The 19,499-nt window shown below is 33.5% G+C and overlaps 1 protein-coding gene across 1 annotated transcript in view; it reads right to left on the minus strand.

Annotated features, from left to right (window-relative positions):
- Window positions 1–173: 173 nt before the first annotated feature.
- HELRODRAFT_77812 (hypothetical protein) overlaps window positions 174–19,499 on the minus strand; it is a gene marked incomplete at both ends in the record, with an annotated part of 27,465 nt that continues 8,139 nt past the window's right edge. Inside the window, 25 exons of the mRNA XM_009018459.1 lie at window positions 174–461; window positions 1,813–1,926; window positions 2,292–2,393; window positions 3,665–3,795; window positions 7,655–7,706; window positions 7,931–8,280; window positions 8,500–8,672; window positions 8,857–9,061; window positions 9,197–9,256; window positions 9,803–9,944; window positions 10,380–10,533; window positions 11,514–11,596; window positions 11,729–11,924; window positions 13,026–13,078; window positions 13,425–13,601; window positions 14,909–15,008; window positions 15,268–15,440; window positions 15,678–15,741; window positions 16,269–16,351; window positions 16,701–16,826; window positions 17,000–17,123; window positions 17,488–17,690; window positions 17,962–18,107; window positions 18,543–18,647; window positions 18,766–18,922. Coding sequence (XP_009016707.1) covers window positions 174–461; window positions 1,813–1,926; window positions 2,292–2,393; window positions 3,665–3,795; window positions 7,655–7,706; window positions 7,931–8,280; window positions 8,500–8,672; window positions 8,857–9,061; window positions 9,197–9,256; window positions 9,803–9,944; window positions 10,380–10,533; window positions 11,514–11,596; window positions 11,729–11,924; window positions 13,026–13,078; window positions 13,425–13,601; window positions 14,909–15,008; window positions 15,268–15,440; window positions 15,678–15,741; window positions 16,269–16,351; window positions 16,701–16,826; window positions 17,000–17,123; window positions 17,488–17,690; window positions 17,962–18,107; window positions 18,543–18,647; window positions 18,766–18,922 — 3,561 coding nt within the window. The remainder of the gene's footprint in view (window positions 462–1,812; window positions 1,927–2,291; window positions 2,394–3,664; window positions 3,796–7,654; window positions 7,707–7,930; window positions 8,281–8,499; window positions 8,673–8,856; window positions 9,062–9,196; window positions 9,257–9,802; window positions 9,945–10,379; window positions 10,534–11,513; window positions 11,597–11,728; window positions 11,925–13,025; window positions 13,079–13,424; window positions 13,602–14,908; window positions 15,009–15,267; window positions 15,441–15,677; window positions 15,742–16,268; window positions 16,352–16,700; window positions 16,827–16,999; window positions 17,124–17,487; window positions 17,691–17,961; window positions 18,108–18,542; window positions 18,648–18,765; window positions 18,923–19,499) is intronic.

Consider the following 19,499-nt stretch of genomic DNA (forward strand, 5'->3'; position numbering starts at 1 on the left):
TAATTACCTACGTTTTTTTTCAAACAAACTTATTTTCTCTGTTTAACATTAGATGACGAAATTGTCTGGCTAACGTGAGCAAATGATAAGATTGCTTGTATTTACAATTCAACTTTCAAAGTTTTTGGTTCCTCTGCAAATAAGGCCATTTGTATAAAGAGTTCAAAAAATTTTTACATTAAAATTTTAATTTTAAAAATTAGAAATGGGCAACAGAAACCTGCGTCATGTTTCTTGAAAACTTCCTCCTTAAGGGTTGGAAGAAAAACATTAATGCGATCCCAAGTCAGTTTCCACAGTTGGTTTTCCATTCGAGTATGATGATCTGTGCTTGCATCTTCTTTATCTACAACATCGACTTTTTGAAGTTGTTCCTCATCCATATCCGCTTTCTCTTGTAGTATGCCGGCTGTATGCATGACTAACAACATGTTCTTCAGAGACTCTGGAATGGCTTCCAACTGAGATGACGAAGTTGTTTATGCACATAATTGAATCATTTGTACATCCATTTACTCAAGAGAGAAAAAAATATGAGAGCAGGCCAGGCCCATATGCTCAGGTAATATAACTAAATAGTAATAATCAAATTTAATAAAATAAATTAAAAAACAAATAACAAAATAAAAATTAAATAATTATAAGTAATCATAAATATCAATAAAAAAAAGTAAAATAAAATAGAACGAGACAGAATACTTATTAGACAAGAATTGTTAAACCATATGAGAAAAAAACGCAAAAACCAAAAACGCAAAAACGAAAGTTACAACAACAACAACACACGTTTAGACGACATTTTCCCCGAGATCGGGGGTTGCCGTTTGGCTACCTATGATGAAACCGAAATACCCCTCGACGCCATCTACATCTGTCACTCGCCTCAGTATCACGCAACCCCGCCTTCATCCTGTCCTTCTCCACCTGCTCTCTCCATCCCAATCGCGGACGACCCCTTCCTACCACTCCTTCAACCTCGAACTCCAACGCTCGCCTAATCCCGACCCTTTCATCCCTTCTCAACACATGTCCATACCACCGCAATCTCGATCTCCTTATCAATGTCACAATGTCCTCATTCAGTCCCATCATTAACATCAGCTCTGTACTACTCCTCCTATCCTTCACTTTAACCCCACACATCATCCTCACCATAGCTCTTTCAGCCCTCTGCAGTACACTTTCCTCCTCTCTCCTCAACACCCAAGTTTCACCACCATATACCATCGCTGCTCTCACACATGCTTTATATACCATCCCTTTCATCTTCACTGACCATTTCTTTCCACACAATACCCCACCCAGCTCCAAAAACGAAAGTTAACTTGTAATAAAAAGTAAAATAAAAAATAATAATATTCATAATAATTGATTTAAATAATTATAGCCCTACATAAATAGAATCACAAAAATAAACTGACTACATATAGAATGTTAATAAATAATCAATTCTATCAATAACAAACAAATTTTGTATATTCATAATTCCATATAAATTAGACCAATATATTAAATTATCCAAATCTCTTTCCAACTCATTCACAGAGCTTTTGATAATTAATGGTTTAATATTATTATGGAAATATGATCATATATAATTTGTTTATTAGAATTAATTATTCTATACCATTAATAGAATCACTTTTTAAATGGAATTCAATCACTTTTTAAATGCTTTTCCAATTGCATGATTTCGGGTGCAATAAAATTATAACGTCTTTGCATCAACAAATGGAAATACTTTTTAATATTTTTTAATTGAGACCATTCATAAAATAATACAGGATGGAAAATATAAAAATGAATAGCAACCAGTAAATCGCTTTGATCAGCGTGCATGTATTTGTCCATGAAATCAAGTATGGTGAGCCACAAGGCAGTGAATGTTGAAAGATTGAGAAGAGGAGTGAGATGCTGTAGGAAGACCTGTATCATATCAATAAAAAACATTCATTTTAAACTACGTCCTTCTACCAAATTCATAACTAGACACTGAACAATGAATCAGTTGCAACAATGTTGATTGATTGAAAAATAAGAACATTGAAAGTTCAATTTAACTACAAAATCGTGACCAAACAAATATCAGAAATACATCAAGATATGTAAGTTTTGATGATAATTTCAATCAAATAAATAAGAAGCACTAATAATGCTGATGCAAATTTTTACTACTAACAAATTGATAACAAAAAGCAACTGAAAAATTAAAAAAAAGAACAATTGAGAGAGAAGTTTGATGTAAAGAAGGATTGGGAAAAAAGAAGTTTGGGGTGAAGAATGATAGAAACCTTGCAAAGCAGAGCGGAGGCTCTCATTCTTGTCTCCTCGGCACCACCTCTGTCGGCTCCATCCAACGTCTCCAATAACAAACTTAAAAGTGGAAACAAAACCTAAACGTGAAAAAACAACCAACTTTAAATAAAAAAAATGACTTAAATTTAACTTTAGATTTAATAAAAAAATTATTAACCGTACAAAGCGCTTCAAAATGGCTAAAACAGTTAACATCATTTTCCAATATAGGTCAAATTAAATAAAATGTTTGCAGCTTGTTTCTATAGTAATTTAAATCAAAATGACACTTAATATTTGTTGGATGTTTAATAATTCAGATAGTTCAAAAATAACGATTTTTACAGTGATTGGATTTTAATGATTGAGTAGAGCAGTAGGTTGCTTCTCAGGTCTTCCGCTGATGGATAGTGTTAGAACCGAGAACTTGTTTAGACTAATTTATCATGCATTATTTAAATTATCCTTCCAGGAGTGTTTTGACGTGAATTGAATAAAATAGATAAAGTAATAAATTAATTAAAACATCGTTTATATTTTTGGAATTCCAATTTTAAAGCATCACTTAATATTTCATTTCATTTTAAATTTGAAATAAATATTACTATTGTAAATTTAAAATTTGAAATAATTTTTTACGGATAATTGAAAGAAATAGAGAAAACAATATCAATTAAAATGTTTTAATATTATTTAAATTTTAAATGAACTTTTAAAAATTTTGTTCTTATCCTTTTGACCCTACGTAAATTTCATTAACTCGTTAAAAAATTTAAAATTTTTAAAAAACAGTGTAGCTCATCTTTGATGATCTACACTGGCTTTGTCTAGCCATCCAAAATTAAGATATCTATCATCCACTCGATACAATGTTGCCCTAAACCCTCATGACACACATGAGGTTTCTATCGGCTTTTTATTAGTATCCACTATCAAAACATAGCACAAACACGCTTCAAAGGTAATATTATTAACATAGGCTAAAATATTCCATTTAAAAAGTTCATAAAAAATTTCATCTATGATGATTTTAACCTAAACTTTTCATTTAATTTTTAAATTATTTTTAAATTTATTTTTCTTTTTTTATTATTTTTTGCATTCGTTTTAGTTCCTGTCATTTCATTTCTTAATATTATTTATGCATTTTCTTGCATATTGGAATATTTTTTGTGTTTAAAAAAAATGAATTTAAAAAAATAAAAATGAACTAAAATTAATAAACCACATCAACACTCTGCACCCACAAATACATTCTCTACTCTTCTCTATTTTATATCACAAAAATTTTCTCAACACCAAACCAAAACCTTTACTGATTTTTCATTAAAATTAATTGAAATGAAAATAAAATTCAGTGAAATCAAACTTTGCTGAAGCAATCCTGCCATTCATCAGCCTTCAGAACTTGAAGGTCGTGTACAAGAAGCGCCCGTTGAAGGTAGGTCAGTGCATGGTTCCTCACTTGTTTGCGGTTGTCGCAGCACAAACGAGCAATGCCTGAAAAATATGCCGTAATTAAATTTTTTCTAACAGTTTTATTTAGCAGCTTGTACAAATCTCGTTCAATAAAAGTATTCAACTTGAGAAAAACTTTCAATTATTTTCATCCTTAACATTAATTTTGAAAGGGGCGCAAACTAAAAACTAGAAAATGAACAATGTGCTTGCTGGTACCTTACTGGAAAACTTCAAAAATTGATTAAGTTGGTTGAAATAAACAATGCAGGCTCATTTGTAGATTGGTCCAAACGAGGATTGCGACTTTTCAGATGTAATGCCCTCAATCAATACATGTGCGTAGCATTAAAAATCAAGAAGTTAAAGATCGCGTTCCGCTGCAATAAAAAGATGATTGTTTCACAAATGTGATAGAGTAAAATAAAAAAAATGGCTGGCATGAGCACAACAAAATCAGTCAATCATAAAGTTGGATAGAAAAGAATCTTCCACAAGCCAAGTTGACATTGGTCTGGAAATATAACGAAGATTGCTGATAAATGTCAGGTAAGTTAGATATAGTATGGAATAAATGTATATGAAGACCTAATATGACTGAGTAAGATTAAATTAGATGAAACATTTAGGAAGAAAAACAGAAATTTCAGAATATTTTATTAAATGATAAACAGAGAACTTAAAAAAAATTGATAGACAGAAAATGTGAACAAAAGATAACTTACATGCAGATGTAAAATTAACAGTTAGAAAGCACAATTGGTTAAAACACAATAAAATCTAAACAAGAAAGAAAAAGTTGATGAAAAGAAAGAGAAATGTGGTTATAGAATAAAATCTTAAAATCCACAGAATCTGAAAAACAATACACAAGGAAAGTTGGATCCAATTTGGTCTGTGAGATTGCAAGAACATCACAAGAACAATTTTCAAACAATCGTTCATCTGACCATATCGTTGTTGTTAGTAATAATCTAACAACATATCTTCTGAATTTCGTCAGTTCAAAATATTCAATTTAATAATAATTTATTAATGCTTTGCTCTCTAACTTATTTGATTTAATTGAATTGGCAGGTTATAACTATAGGTAGTTGTTGCTGACGCTGTAGATTCTGTTTGAGATTTGTTATAGCGTATAATTTTCAACATATGATAAAAACATAATTTTAAATAAGATGATACATGACATCTATGAAGATTGGAATTGATCAGTTCTGTTTAATTGCCCTCTACAGACCTGGCTCGGAACAGACGACTTCATTATTCTTTGAAGAGTTGATTTCTATGTTAGAGTTTATTACAATGTCGGAGACTCATGTTGTACTTATGGGTGATTTTAACATTCACGTTGAAAAGAGGGATAGTCCTTTCACTCTACGACTACATGAGATACTTGATTCGTTCCAGTTGGTCAATCATGTTAATCAACAAACGCATGTGTCGGGAGGTACGTAAGACCTAGTAATTTGTTCACATGATTTTCCAATTCTTGATACTAAGATTGACCCGTGTTCGGTATACTCAGACCACAGTTACGTAGGTGTGAGAGTGGCTTTTAATCAAGTCCGACCAAAATTGGTGAAAGCATGTATCAGGCCGTGGAAAGATCTGAACGAAAAATGTTTTGTTGAAGCACTAGCGAACTCTCCTGTGGCAAAAAAATGTCAATCTAATGATGTGGATTATGAATTGGCTGTGTTTAGTGGTGAAATTGAACGAATTTTTGACAATTTAGTGCCTATGCGGGTGATTTATCGTAGGCAGACAAAGGCTGCACCTTGGTGAGTGTAGACGTGCAAAGCGATTCTGTAGGAAGATGGAAAGAATTTATAGGAACCGTCCGGAAAGTGGGCGGAAAAAAAGATGGACACTCTCATTGATGGCTAAAAACAGACTCTTTTCTGACAAGCGTACGCATTATTGGAACGATGTCGTAAGTAGTAACAGAAATCAAAAAAATCAATAAAATGTTAGATAAAAGTTCGGAAAACGATTCATTTAATGATAACAACGCTCTAAACGCTGATCAGATTTTACAATTTTTTGAAGATAAAACTGCTAGGATAACAGAAACAACAAATGCACATTCTGGATTTCCGCTTCAAGTAGTCTCGATGTTGAATAAATGTACGTTTTCATGCTTTCCGTTGGTTACTGAAACTCAGTTGAGGGAAACGGTACTTAAATCACCAACGAAATCGTGCAGTTTAGACATAATCCCTACGCATAACTTTAAAAGATATTTGGACTCATTTGTCTGCTTTTTGGCGAGTTTTGTAAACCTCTGTTTACGCGTTGGTAAATTTCCTTCTAACTGTAAGCACGCGATAATTCAACTGATTTTGAAAAAAGCTAACTTAGATGCAAATGAGGTGAGTAACTACAGACCATTATAAAACCTTTCCTTTGTTTCAAAGGTTTTGGAGCGTGTTGTTCTTGATTTCCTGATGAATTATCTAACGACGAACAATTTAATGCCACTCAACCAATCGGCCTACAGGTGTTACCACTCAACTGAAACTGCATTGCTTCATGTGTTGTCAAACATGTTTGCAGGCATGGATGATCGGAAGATATCATTACTCTCCTTTCTCGACATGTCGTCCGCTTTTGACTGCATTAATCATAACAAGCTTCTGGTAAAATTGCAGAATAATTTTGGAGTTTCAGGAACGGTACTCGCCTGGTTTGAATCATATCTAACGGGTAGAACTCAGCAGGTTTTGTTTAGAAAAGTCTTATCATCTGTCAAGGGGATAAAAACAGGTGTTCCTCAGGGATCAGTGCTAGGACCAGTTTTGTTTCTACTCTTTACATCGGATATAATTAAAATAATAATGTCGCATGGACTTGTTGGTCATGCGTATGCAGATGACATACAGATAGTGGCTACAGGTCATCCAGAGACATTTCAGCCCGTGATTGATAAACTTGTTGGTTGTTTGATGGAGATTGAACGTTGGATGTTGAGCAATTCCTTGAAGTTGAACCGGGGTAAAACTCAGTTGCTTCCTGTCGGTACATGGCAGCAGGCAGTTGTCAAGACTTAATATAAACTCGGTTGAAGTTGGTGACGTTGAAGTATCATTTGCTTCTACAGCCTTGAATTTGGGGGTATGGTTGGATAGCAAGCTCTCAATGAAAGATCAAATAAAGTCGCTATCAATTGCAAGTATGATGCATTTCAGAAAATTGTTCAAGATTCGACACTATTTGAACAGATCTGCCATGGAAACACTGGTACATGCTTTTATTACATCCAGATTAGATTATTGTAACAGTTTATACTTTAAAATACCTGACAAGTCAATAGCTGTACTTCAGTCTATTCAAAATCGAGCTGCAAAACTTGTCACAAAAAATCTGAAGTTCGATCACGTGACTCCAATCTTGAATGACCTACACTGGCTAAAAATTGAAAGAATAATTTTCAAAATTGCTGTCTTAACGTTTCGGTCATTACATGGTTTAGCACCACAGTATTTGGCAGACATGTTCATCAGAAAAACATCTGTGTTGGGTTCGCAATTGAGATCAAATGACATGAACCTCCTGGTTGTGCCGACAACAAATTTACAGACCGGATCACGCAATATTGCTGTTGCTGGATGGACCGGTGGTTTGAAACAGTCTACCGGCGTTTCTAAGAAGACCAGATCTATCATTGTTTTTGTTTAAAAAGGAGGTGAAAGCCCATTTATTTTCGGAGAATTAACCATGTCTTTGTCTTCGTTTGATTAATGTTTGGTTTGTTCATTTATTTTTAGGGACGTTTTTTGAGATTTTTTTTTGTTATTAGGCGCTGTACAAATTGACTTTAATAAATAATAATAATAACAATATCTATTCTTATATTTAATAATGAATGTATATGTGTAAGATTTTATTGCTTAGTCACCTTGTAAAAGAGGACACCAACATGCCGACCATAAAGTGGTTGTAGAGCTCAACTGAGCCTCACTTAGTGCTGTTGTATTCCTTGGCATTGCAGGGGTAACCTAGTCGTGTAAATTATATGGCTCGAAATACTGAAATTTTTTGAAAACATGGACAAAATAAAAAATTGTGGACAAAGTAGAACTGCTAGTAATGATTAAATGACATTACTTTTGTTAGATACATGAACAAAGTGACCAACCTCATCTTCAGCAACTTTCAGTTCATCATCAGCAACATCTGCCATCTTCCTCCTTATAGCCTCCTCACTCCACTGTTTTTCTTCAGCCCAACTGTTAAAAATTGCGGCAGCCCTCGTGTGCAGTGTATGCATGAGATCCAGGAGCTGTATTGAAATGGTCTGATAAGCATCTGAATCACCATCCTCGTCATCCGAGGGCATCACGTTGTTGTTGTTTGGACGATTTGGTCCCAGGAGATGACTTGGTGACGACCGAGACTTGCGCATTGATGATGCATCTTTCCTATTCTTCATTTTCGAGCTTTTAAAGAAGTGCGTCCCATGCTGGGAAGTAAGTTTTTTTGAGGACTGGTGCTGCAAATCCTGATACGAACACCTATAATGGACTGTTGAATGATTACGTTACAATTATTAGTTCAATAATCCAAATGTAATTAAGCAAAAAACAATTCTTTGAAATTTAAATGAATTGCAATTGAAAATATAAAACTATTCTAGAAATGTGGTAAAAATGGTATAATTAAAATTAGTATAATAAAAAATATAATTAAAATTATTAACATTAATAACGATCAGAATAATTGAAATAACAAAAAAACAAGGACCTCCCCCGTCCACACTGGCCTCCACAAAAACTCGAATAGTCCTGATGCACGATTCAAAGTTGTATGGTGAAATATGGGCTGCATCTCTGACCAGGAAACTCAATGTTTCGCAGCATTTGGAAAAAGATTTCAAATCGTGACGACCGAGATTTTCATTCAAAATAATGGAGTAGCTCTGTGGCTCGATATTAAATTGGTGCTCGTTAGAATTCGGTCCATCCACATATTTCTCGCGAGAGCAGTTTTTCTGATATGTCTGCAGATAAAGCAAAGCTTTTTATATGTAAATGAAAATAAACACCAATTTTAATTACATTAAGAGTCGAATAAGGTATTTAGGAGTGGTAAAATAGAAACTCATTTGAACTCACATTTGGCCAATTAGAATGAAGACTTGATGCACTCTTAGCTGAAGACATCTTCGATGGTGTGCCCAGATCTTCTGGGACATTATTTTCAGTTGATGTAGACTTTTTGTCATCATACAACTCGCTGTCTGACGTATAACCTCTGTCTTGGGATACACGTTTCACAGAATTCAATTCACTATCCGACTGTGCACCTTTGAACATAAAAATAATAAAAGGTCAAAACATCTGTTATGTAATTGACGATCAATCATTTTATTATACATTTTAAATGAAACAATTTGAGACCAACGAATGAGAGCGAATATATTGGGCAATTAATGAAATACTACCGTCTTCATCAGGAGGCTTGCAGTGATCGTTCATTGACGACGACGTATCCATACATGCTCCAACCGTGCACAATATATTGAATATAATCTGCTCAATTTGAAATATAATTAATTTACACGAACTTAAAAAAGCACTGAATTTTGTTTTTTTCAACATATCTAGTCAGACGACGTCCAGTAATTTACGCTGATTATGATATATATATATATATATATACATATACATACATATATACACACACACACACATATATATATATATATATATATATATGAAATTTGGGTTCAGACTGTCGTATATACAGTTATAAGAAAGAATATATTAGATGACTGCTCTTCATTATTAACACATTAACTTTTCATGAAATTATTTTTAAGAACAAAGGATGACGTTTTGTTGTTCCTGTAATAAATCCCAAGTTTTAATTTACCATTTTCATTGATAGTTTTTACATTACCGTTTACAATCCTTTTTAATATTTTCTCGTCGGTCTTATAAGCTGTGGACATCGTATTTTTGTAATATATACAAATGACATAATACTTTATTCAACTGGTAAAATCCTCAACGCTAAAAATTCGGTAAATTTCATATATATAAACTAGCCTGCCAATTTTCAGTGGTATGAATGCTGGAGGCATTGGCTTTCAAAAGATCATGCATTCCATATGCCACATGTCTCGATATATACGTGTGTATCACTTCTGGTTTCATCAATAAGATTATTCTTAAAGAGTTTAAAACCTGTCAAATAAAAAAAAAATATTTCAATTACGAAGTCGCTTCATTTATAATTCCATTTCTTCAATAACTCTTAATATTTTTATATTTTTTTCATAATATTTTCTCAAACTAGCACATACAACCCTCCAGCTTTTATTCGCACTTTAAAAACATAGTGTTGTGCCTTATAAAAAATCGTTTGCACTTATAAAATGTTTCATCTCAAGATAGCATCTTTTCATGTATATCGTCACTTAAGATTTGTTGGAAAACAGACATAATTTAGAAAATGAAACTCGATGCGTCGTTAAAAGAAATAAGATGTGGTTTACAATTACGACCTAAACAAAGTTGAAAATTAATAACAATTTTTACGATGTGAATCATTTGTAGACGGATAATGAATAGAGAAACAACGCCAAGTTGCATGTACTCATGAAATGAAATTTTGAAAACCTGATGAGCAAGTTCTTCTCTTCTGAGCAACCTAACAGCTAATCTCAGAATACCAACGACTGCCCTCTCCACAAGAAATGTCGCCTCTGTCCTGTTCACTAGGATGCTGTACAGGTGATCTTCAATACTCGACCAGTATGGAGCAATTCGATCCCTAGATGTATACGTAAATATGAAATTGTCGCAGCTGACTTTACATGGAGCAAACATGAATCTATAAAAGTATTTGCTGAATTTTAACTGCCTAATTGACTGAGTACTATTTTAACGCTGCTAAGTCGATAACAATAATAACTACCCTTACATAACGCTATTACACCCATCAGTTATCCACATAATATATATAGTGTCCACAATCCTGTTTGAATATCTATGAAACCAGTTAACAATCATGTAGAATTTCAGTCATCCCAATTTAAACTATCAATCTCTTTTGTTTTATATTAATAAATCACTATTTGCAAGATTGCGATCTGAATATCATTAAAAATGTTAATAAGTGAACTTGTTAATAGTACAATCGTTGCGATAATGTAACAAGCTTTATCACAACACACATCAACATCGCCACACACCAAATCCTTATCATCACCAAGCACCCCATCGCAACATGAAGAGCACCATCAGCTCAAGATGGTCTCAGACGGTAGGAAAAGTGCCACCCGACACCATCAACAAAGTATCCATGAAGCAGGCATCCTCCAGTCTCCATAGCAACGCCGCCAAAACCGCTTCTTAACCATATTTAGCGCCGGTGCTGCTCAACGGATGGCCACCACCAACACCGAAAATGAACAAATCAGAAAAATGTTTACCCAGGGCAATCAGACGGACCTTTGTTCAACCCCGTTCTGGCCCAAGCATTCTTCTCAAGAGCTTCAGAGCAAAAATAGACAGAGGGCACAACGACATCTGCAATTTTTGCCATAAACATCCGACAATGTCTCCCATCTGTTTAGCTGTTCCGGGAACCCCATACAAAGATCATAGACTTATGAGGAACCCGGTCGCAGTGGCAAACTGGCTCAAGCCTTGCCTGGAGCGCCCACTGAACATCTAAGGAAGGGCAACAACAACAACAACAACATCCCCACCACCACCAAATTTTTATAATCACCAAATCTTCATTTTCACCTATTTTGAAGAACTACTTTGAAGAGCAATTCCAGTCTGAGCACCTGCGTCTCTTCGTCTCCATGCTGACCATGCACTGCGTCCTCCAGGCCATCGCTACATCTCGATGCAAATATGAGCGCCTGCGTTTAATTATAACATAGAAATTAATTTATACAAGTTATTTTAAACTAATATTCTCCACGTCAAAATAATTATTACTAAAATCTGAGAACCTTTAATAATTCTTGCAGTGACTCCTCTCTAAGAAATTTGCTATCAATGATGAGCTGCTCCACATGGCACTCTAATATGCAATCCTGTGCCCTCTTTATGGAATCTTGATCTTCCAAAGCGGGCGTTTTTGACTGTGGTGCATCACTGCTAAGCGAGAAGAAGGTGTACAGATTGCTGAACATGCTCGAATCAGTTCTGGTAGAATGCGAAAAAAGTTTTTTACAACGCATTCAAACCTGAAGTATCAGGCCTTGGCAAGTTAACAACCAAACATCCATATCTTAATGAAAAACACACGCACGCAATATTGAATTCAATAACTAATAAAGAAGAACTCCTCGAAGACTCATAACTCAATAACTAATTCTTAACCCAATAATTTACTGATAACTCAAATCTCTCAGATGTCAGTGATAGACGTGAGTGTAAAACATGAAGTTTAATGATGAGTATACAATAGTGAAGATACCAAAAAATTATATATAAAGAGTTTATTGATTGTGACGAAAATTACTTTCAACGTTTATAATGCTAGCTGATGGTAGAAAAACGAAAAAGATGCATTAATAAATAAAATTCTAAAATAATTATGTGTTCTATAATAATCAAAATAAAGTAAAAATGGTTGCTTTGCTAATGTTAGTTTATCTAATGCAGTTCATTTCAAAGTGACGGTTCAACAGGCAGCAACGGTTCGCAGACCAGCAGCTGTCGGTTCGTGGAAAGACTGTAAAAAACTAACAATTAGGATACTGAAAATGGTGGTTAAGAAATACTAGTTAAGAAATTAAGCTGGTCAAAATTACTCAAAAAATATTGATTGACTGGCTCAGAAAGTCAGTCTTCTTCACCTTATGGACAGATTTAAAACTTCAATGCAAGGAGGGATGGCGGAAGAGCGAAAAAAGAATACTTCAAAATATTGTCAGGTAATAAAGTGGATGCCAAAATCATGAGAAACATCGCTTATCAACATATAGTTCGTCTATTCAAACGTTTAAAGTTATACTTTTCGATTGTCGGTGCGACTGTGAAGAGGAGGGTCATATAAATATATATATATACATACATATATGTGAAAAGTTCATTTGTTGTACGCCAAGATAACTTGTCAGTATTTTTTAAATGGCTTCGTGGAAAATTTAAAAAAAGTGACACCACAGTGCATTTACGTATGGCTTTTCATCTTCAAACACAAAATCATCATCTAATTGTTCATGAACATATAATTGATGATGATGATTGTACCGAGTGACAGATTGAAAGGAATGATGGACAAACCGATGCTGAGTTGACTGTTCCTCTCTAATGATTGATATGCGGCCACTGGGATCGAGGAAATCTTCAACCTGCATAACAATTGAGTGTTTCTTTTGTTCATCTGACAACAACTTGAAACTTTCATTTTTCAAAAACATTTATTTCCGAATCTGGCGCAACGCTGCCACGAAATAATTAGGTACTTGTGGCGCAGTTTCATTGAAAACGTAACTTACATGAAAACTAAAAAAACATGTCAAAAAACGTAGCTATTAAAAATTAATTAATGCATTAAAACACATTTTATACATTATGAAAATTTTAGTTAATTGAAAAACATTGAACCGTGAATATATAAACAATCTATACAATCAGATATTTAAACCAGAAAGCAAAACGTTTGATCTAAAGATCTCTGAACAAAAAGACACAAACTTTAACAAGAACTTCAGTGAGTAACTTGGCCTTGAACAGTTGCGTGATACATTCCAGAATGTTCCTCCATCCATCATGCAAGATGTCGCTGTGTCTGTGAGTCAGTGCAAATACCGTTCGTGCAGCCAGTTGTGCTTTCAAGTTGTTGCCGAATGAGATGGCGAGTGAATCAGCTGACTGCATCGAGTTAAAACACGTTGGTGTACAAACGCTAACTTACAACACGTTGGTGTAATGTACAACACGTTGGTTTACATGTTTTTGAGATGTAAATATGCACCAAATTTGGTGTTTTTTGCTAATATCGCGAAACTTTAAACTTTCCAACTGATCTAGTAAATTGAAATCAGCTGCTAACAAACAGCCCCGTGTTAGTTTTAATAAGTGAGAAAATATACCCGTTGTCAAAAAGTGTAAAAAGCTCAATAAAAACTCTTGACAAATGTGTCAACCTAACGATAAATTTACACTTCAACAAATAACTAAAAAGAATAAAATTTCATCAAAGAATTAAACGTCAACCTCGTTCAAATTTACAAAAGATTCAGCAGTCATCATAGATTCAACACAGCTTCAGTTAAATAAATCTTTTGCACTGTGCGCAGAACGAGCAAAGGACTCGAGTTATGTACGTTCAACAGCTCGACGTACTATAGTACTATCGACACACTCATGAATCCCACCATCTCACCGACTGAATTGAAGTTTCAAGTCGATCAAAGACAAAGCTCCTCAGTGACAGTGTGAGTTTTTCATTTCAAACAGCATTAATTACAATACGGAATGACGACCTTTTAGAAATTTATCAAGACAATAATTTGTAGTGATCAAGACAATAATTTGTTGGAATATCATCGGTTAATAATTGTGTAGAACCCTACCAAACTTATCAAATGAAACATTTAGAATATTTCAATAGTTTAAACTTAATTTTACATCAATTTGAATTCGTTCTATTTGCATGTGATACAAATATTTCAAAAATTATTCGTAATTTTATTAATAATCCGATTGTCAAGTTCTATGAGACCAATATATCCGCGCACAAATTTTGAACCATTTAATGACTGAAACATTTGAATCTGTCAACGTTGACTTAATATGGAAACAGTGGCAACACGATCCACGTGTTCAAAGAAGTGATGCAAAGTCCTGTTGATACTAGGTATCCTCTCCTCCTCATAAGGTACAAAAATGACATAACAGGATGCCACAGATTGAAGTTGAAGTCTCAATGCTATTCCTTCATCTTTCATCTCTTTCATATTCTTTCATCTCCGAAAACCGCAATGAACATCATCACGGTTTCAAAAAATGCATTTTTTATTTATAACTTAATAGAATAGAATAATAATTGGTATATTAGCTCAAAGCTTCATTTCGATGAAAAATTTTATTAGAACCCAAATCAAGTGAGACTATCGAATGATGATGGTACTGGTGATGTAATGAAATTGAATAGAAAGTGAAAAGGTTGAACAGACCTCAGAAAAACAAAGCAATGTGGTAAACTTGCAGAGGGAGATGACCAAGTTATCGAACACGTCACTCATTTCATAATATGCAGATATGTATGCACACTTCCTAAGGTTTGTTTGTTTGTTTGCTTGCTTGCTTGTTTTGGTTATCACAAAAGTTACTAAGTAATGCTAATTTTATTTTAAAATTTTATGATTGATTAGGCTTAAATTTATATATTAATGTTAATCTTAATTTTGCATAATCATTCATGCCCTTTATATTTTGCAAATTTAATAATTTATAATTTGTTTGTTAATAAATCGACCTTCGTTGGACATCTATCTAAAGACTGAAGCATCAGCATATCACACAAACGACCAACTTGAATCCTGTTATGGCTTTTTGGATGATGGCATCTTCGGGGCTCTTATCAAAAACGAAAGAGAGAGCGGCCACAGTGGGCCCCCATGCGATGGAAAATAAGTCTCTATCGAAGCATCCAGTAGCAGCATGCAGGTAGCCGAGGTCTTTTGACTGACTTCGACGCAATAACGCCTGTTAATGTGGTCGGGTTGGAATGATAATCACAAACTTCAATTTTTTCTTATTTTTATAACTTGACGAATTTATGTGTACAATCATTTGAAAAGAAAACTATTCTGTTGATTATATACTAAAAATAATACATCATCGTATGAATAACCAACATCCATTTTGCTATTTCTATAATTGCATGAAATGAAGCACCTCGTATTTAATTTAATCTACTTTTAAACATTCTAGATGACTGACTTTCCACAAATAGTTGTCCCTGACAAGACCTGTGTGTTCAGCAGGCATTACAATTTCTTCGTTTCTTGATATAAATATTAAAAAAATTTAAATTAATAAATTATATAGCACTCATCAGTTTAAGCATTAAAAAAAATGAATTTCCATAAGTTCTGTATTTTTATGTTTACCATGTAAAATAAAGGAGTGAAAATTAAAACATTTATCAGCGCAAGCAAGCACTGAATGCTTCAAAATGTAATAACTACCATAACAATAAATAAGACAAAGAATTTTTAAAAACTAAATCAACAACCACAAATATATTAAAAACAATAGATTCAACAAACTGTTGAATAAGTAAAAAACCATTACAAAACAGCGAGCATAAAAAGAGCTGACTTTCTAGCATTGATAATAACAGTTTGAAAACTTTACACTGGAAAATATGCTTGTGCATATAATGCGGGGCAGTTATAAGTTTTTTGCAACTATCTAACAAAAAAGGAAACGGAATATTTTCGTTGAGCTAGAAAACTAGCGAGCAACAAATTAAATTGTTGGTTTACTAACATGTGACTATAACTGATTTAAGATGCGATAATAACTAACTTGATCGATTGAAACATTTCTTCCAACATCTCCTCATCAAAATCACGGCCTCCATTAACTTTTGACAAATTTTTTTTGAAATTCTAAAAAGTAAAAAGTCAAAAATATATTAATAAATTACTAAACATGCATGTTTTAAGCACTGATTCAGTTTATGGTTTAGATGTGATAGCTGTATAAATTCAAACATGGAAGATAAGTTTGGATCAAATCGCCGTAATCATCTTGACGTCAACCTAGTCAAAATGCTATGAAGTAGTAGTTTTAACTGCTTATTCTCTAAGAGATGTCGACTTCATCACAATTGCTTACAGGATTTTTTTAACCGTTCTGCCATGAGAGAACAAAGATTTTCAAAACTAAAAATGATGAAGAACTTGAACCGAACATTTAAACAAACACGTACACAATTATACATTTGAAAATACAAACCTCGCATGTCATTGGAGTATTTTGTTTCTTAGCATTCAAGTTGTGCTGGTCAACATTCAACATAATGACAGCATATGCAAGAGTGAATGCTGCATCAGCATTTTCAAATGGCTCATTGTTCATTTTCTATTTACGGTTATATTGAATTTTAAAATGTTATTGGGTCAAGTCTGTTCTACGTTGGTTTAGAAAATCAGCTTATTTATAGAAATCCATTGTATTTTTATCATAAAAAATATCATTAACAAAATTTTGTAGTGCTCAAATTTCTTGAGCAAATATATACAAAAAAAACTCACATGCCAGTGTTCAGCAAAATGCTCCAGCAAGTAAGAGATGACTGGAGCTTCACCCGGCAGTCGAAATGTTTCCAGATACATGCGCAGTGCTTCGTCAATGCGGGTGCTCTCAAAGTTGAAAGATCTGTGCCAATCATGTAAAATATGAAATTCCCATAAAAAGCTCGCATTAACATTTAAAACTCATTAGGTAGCTCTCAATAAATATCGTTAAAGAGATATGAAATTAAACACACTCAACATCATCGAGGTTTAACGTGTTGTCTTACAAAACGTAAAAAATTAACTTAATGTATTTTAAATATTTTATAACAAAAAAGTTACATCACAATTTTGCCGGCAAGTTAGCTGAGAGAGACAGTTGAAGTGCCATGTCTTACCTTGTTGCTATTGCGACATTCATGACCAGTTCGAATGCTGTCCGTCCGAAACTCCAAAATCGCAAAAAAATTAATTTTCAGTTTTTTATAATAAAAATAAAATATTACTTTTGGTACGCCTCTAGAATGTTGTTATTTTTCCGGTTGCTAATGAACTCCCCAATCTGTTTCTTATCAAGTTTTGGATTTTGTTTAATAAACGAGACGATCTCACCAGGGTCTAGTTGTTGAGACAGAAGACCGTGCTTCTGAAGGAACATGATGCCTTCTTGTGGCTTCACGTTAAACTGCTCTGTTCCAGCTTGATATATCTGCAGGCGTTCAAAATCATCTGCATCATATCAGTGGATGTGACGTGGTTGCATGAGTGTGATGGTGTGATGTACATACAAAACATTAGACGAATAGGGAATGGATGCCAATAAATCAACGTCATCAAAAAATGAATATATTGCCCAAACACGAGTATGGAGAAACAACAGCATGTGGCTGCAACAGCAAATTGAAGTGACTACAAAGAACAATATTATCAAAATTTTATCATCGTATATATTTACTTAATCACATTAATCAGTTACCCACCTTCTTCTTGTACTTGACAGTATTGAGCTCGTCTGAGCTGGGAATCTTAAGGGAAGGAGGTATCCTGTTCGGTCTTATCTTGGGAGATTTAAGTGCTGTCTGAAAAGCTGACTCACTGGTTGATAGAGATTTGGACACCAGGGATTCTGAATAATTAATTTAATTACGGTTTTGAATAAAATAAAAAAGAAAGCAAAATTAAGTCCAATCCATCTCGAAGAAAATGAAGTTGCAACACGCTAATTCAAAAGGACAAATGATCAAATGGTCTAGAAAACATGCATCTGAGAAAGCAAAAGTTAAAATATAACATAAAAATTGTAAGTTTTGTTCTTTTACTTCCATTTAAAATCATTAACGGTCTGATTTAGAACAAATAAAATGAAAAACAAGTTAATGAATAAATACACAATAAAAGCAGCCGTAGGGAGCATGACTATGGATATTTTGTGCTAGGGAGGAAATAATTTCTTTGAAATGTCACTCTACATCTATAATTACAAAACATTATCTTCTTTTTTAAAATGGATTAAGCTATTTTATAATTAAAAATACTTTGTAAAACAAAACAGAAAACTAACGAGTATTTGAAGGCAATATATGAGGTAGGTTGTCAAGAGAACCGAAACCCGGTGAGGTTGCCGTTGATATGTTAACATGACTATTGCACTTCTTAATAGTAACATCTGACAAAAAAATGTTCAGATGAGGTTGTTATTATAATGCGATCAATTCCCACAGCACTAGCTAAAACTGATCACATAATTTTGATAGTCAGTACCAGCGTGTACAAAACTCCTCAACTCTCACCATTATTGTCATGAGGGCCATCGGCAGAATCCTTCTTCAAATTATTATTCATGCGATAATGGCAGTTCTCCTCAATACTGTCAATGATGGCCAGCAAAGCATCCAAAGAAAGCAGGTGCGTGTTAGACAGACCAGATAGAGGAAATGCGTTCTGATGAGAAAGACAATTAAAACAGTGATTGATGGTCAAAATAAACCGTCCTTATCTTAAAAATGTACATGTTGATCAGCCTCACAAGTAAAACGCCAAGTAAAATATAAAATTAATACAATTTTGGAATAACATCTATAAGGCATCACAAAATAATATAGTCAAAATTGTTTGAAACATAATAAACTAAAATGAATATTTATAAAAATTTAAATGATCGGATTTTCACAAGAGTAGGGTGGCCAAAATTGTTAACAATATGATCTGGACCTGGAAACATTGAGAGGAGCAATATAAATACATAGTAACACGTCAAATGGATATAAAAAAAATTAAAAATATATAAATACACACCAGCATGTTAGAGTGACACAAAAAAATGCAAATTTTAAGTATAGCAAAAAAATTATCAATAAGACATCCATTCAAAAAGATGAAAAATGCACATTTCAAGCTTCTATGAAATGAAGATGCAAAACAATATTTTAAATTAGCTAAAAATGAATATTAAACATTATCAACCATAAATAAAATTATAACATAAACGATCAAAGATGAGATTAGCGTAATGATATCA

Source organism: Helobdella robusta (assembly GCF_000326865.2).
Source record: "Helobdella robusta unplaced genomic scaffold HELROscaffold_21, whole genome shotgun sequence".
NCBI classification, from domain to species: Eukaryota; Metazoa; Annelida; class Clitellata; order Rhynchobdellida; family Glossiphoniidae; genus Helobdella; species Helobdella robusta.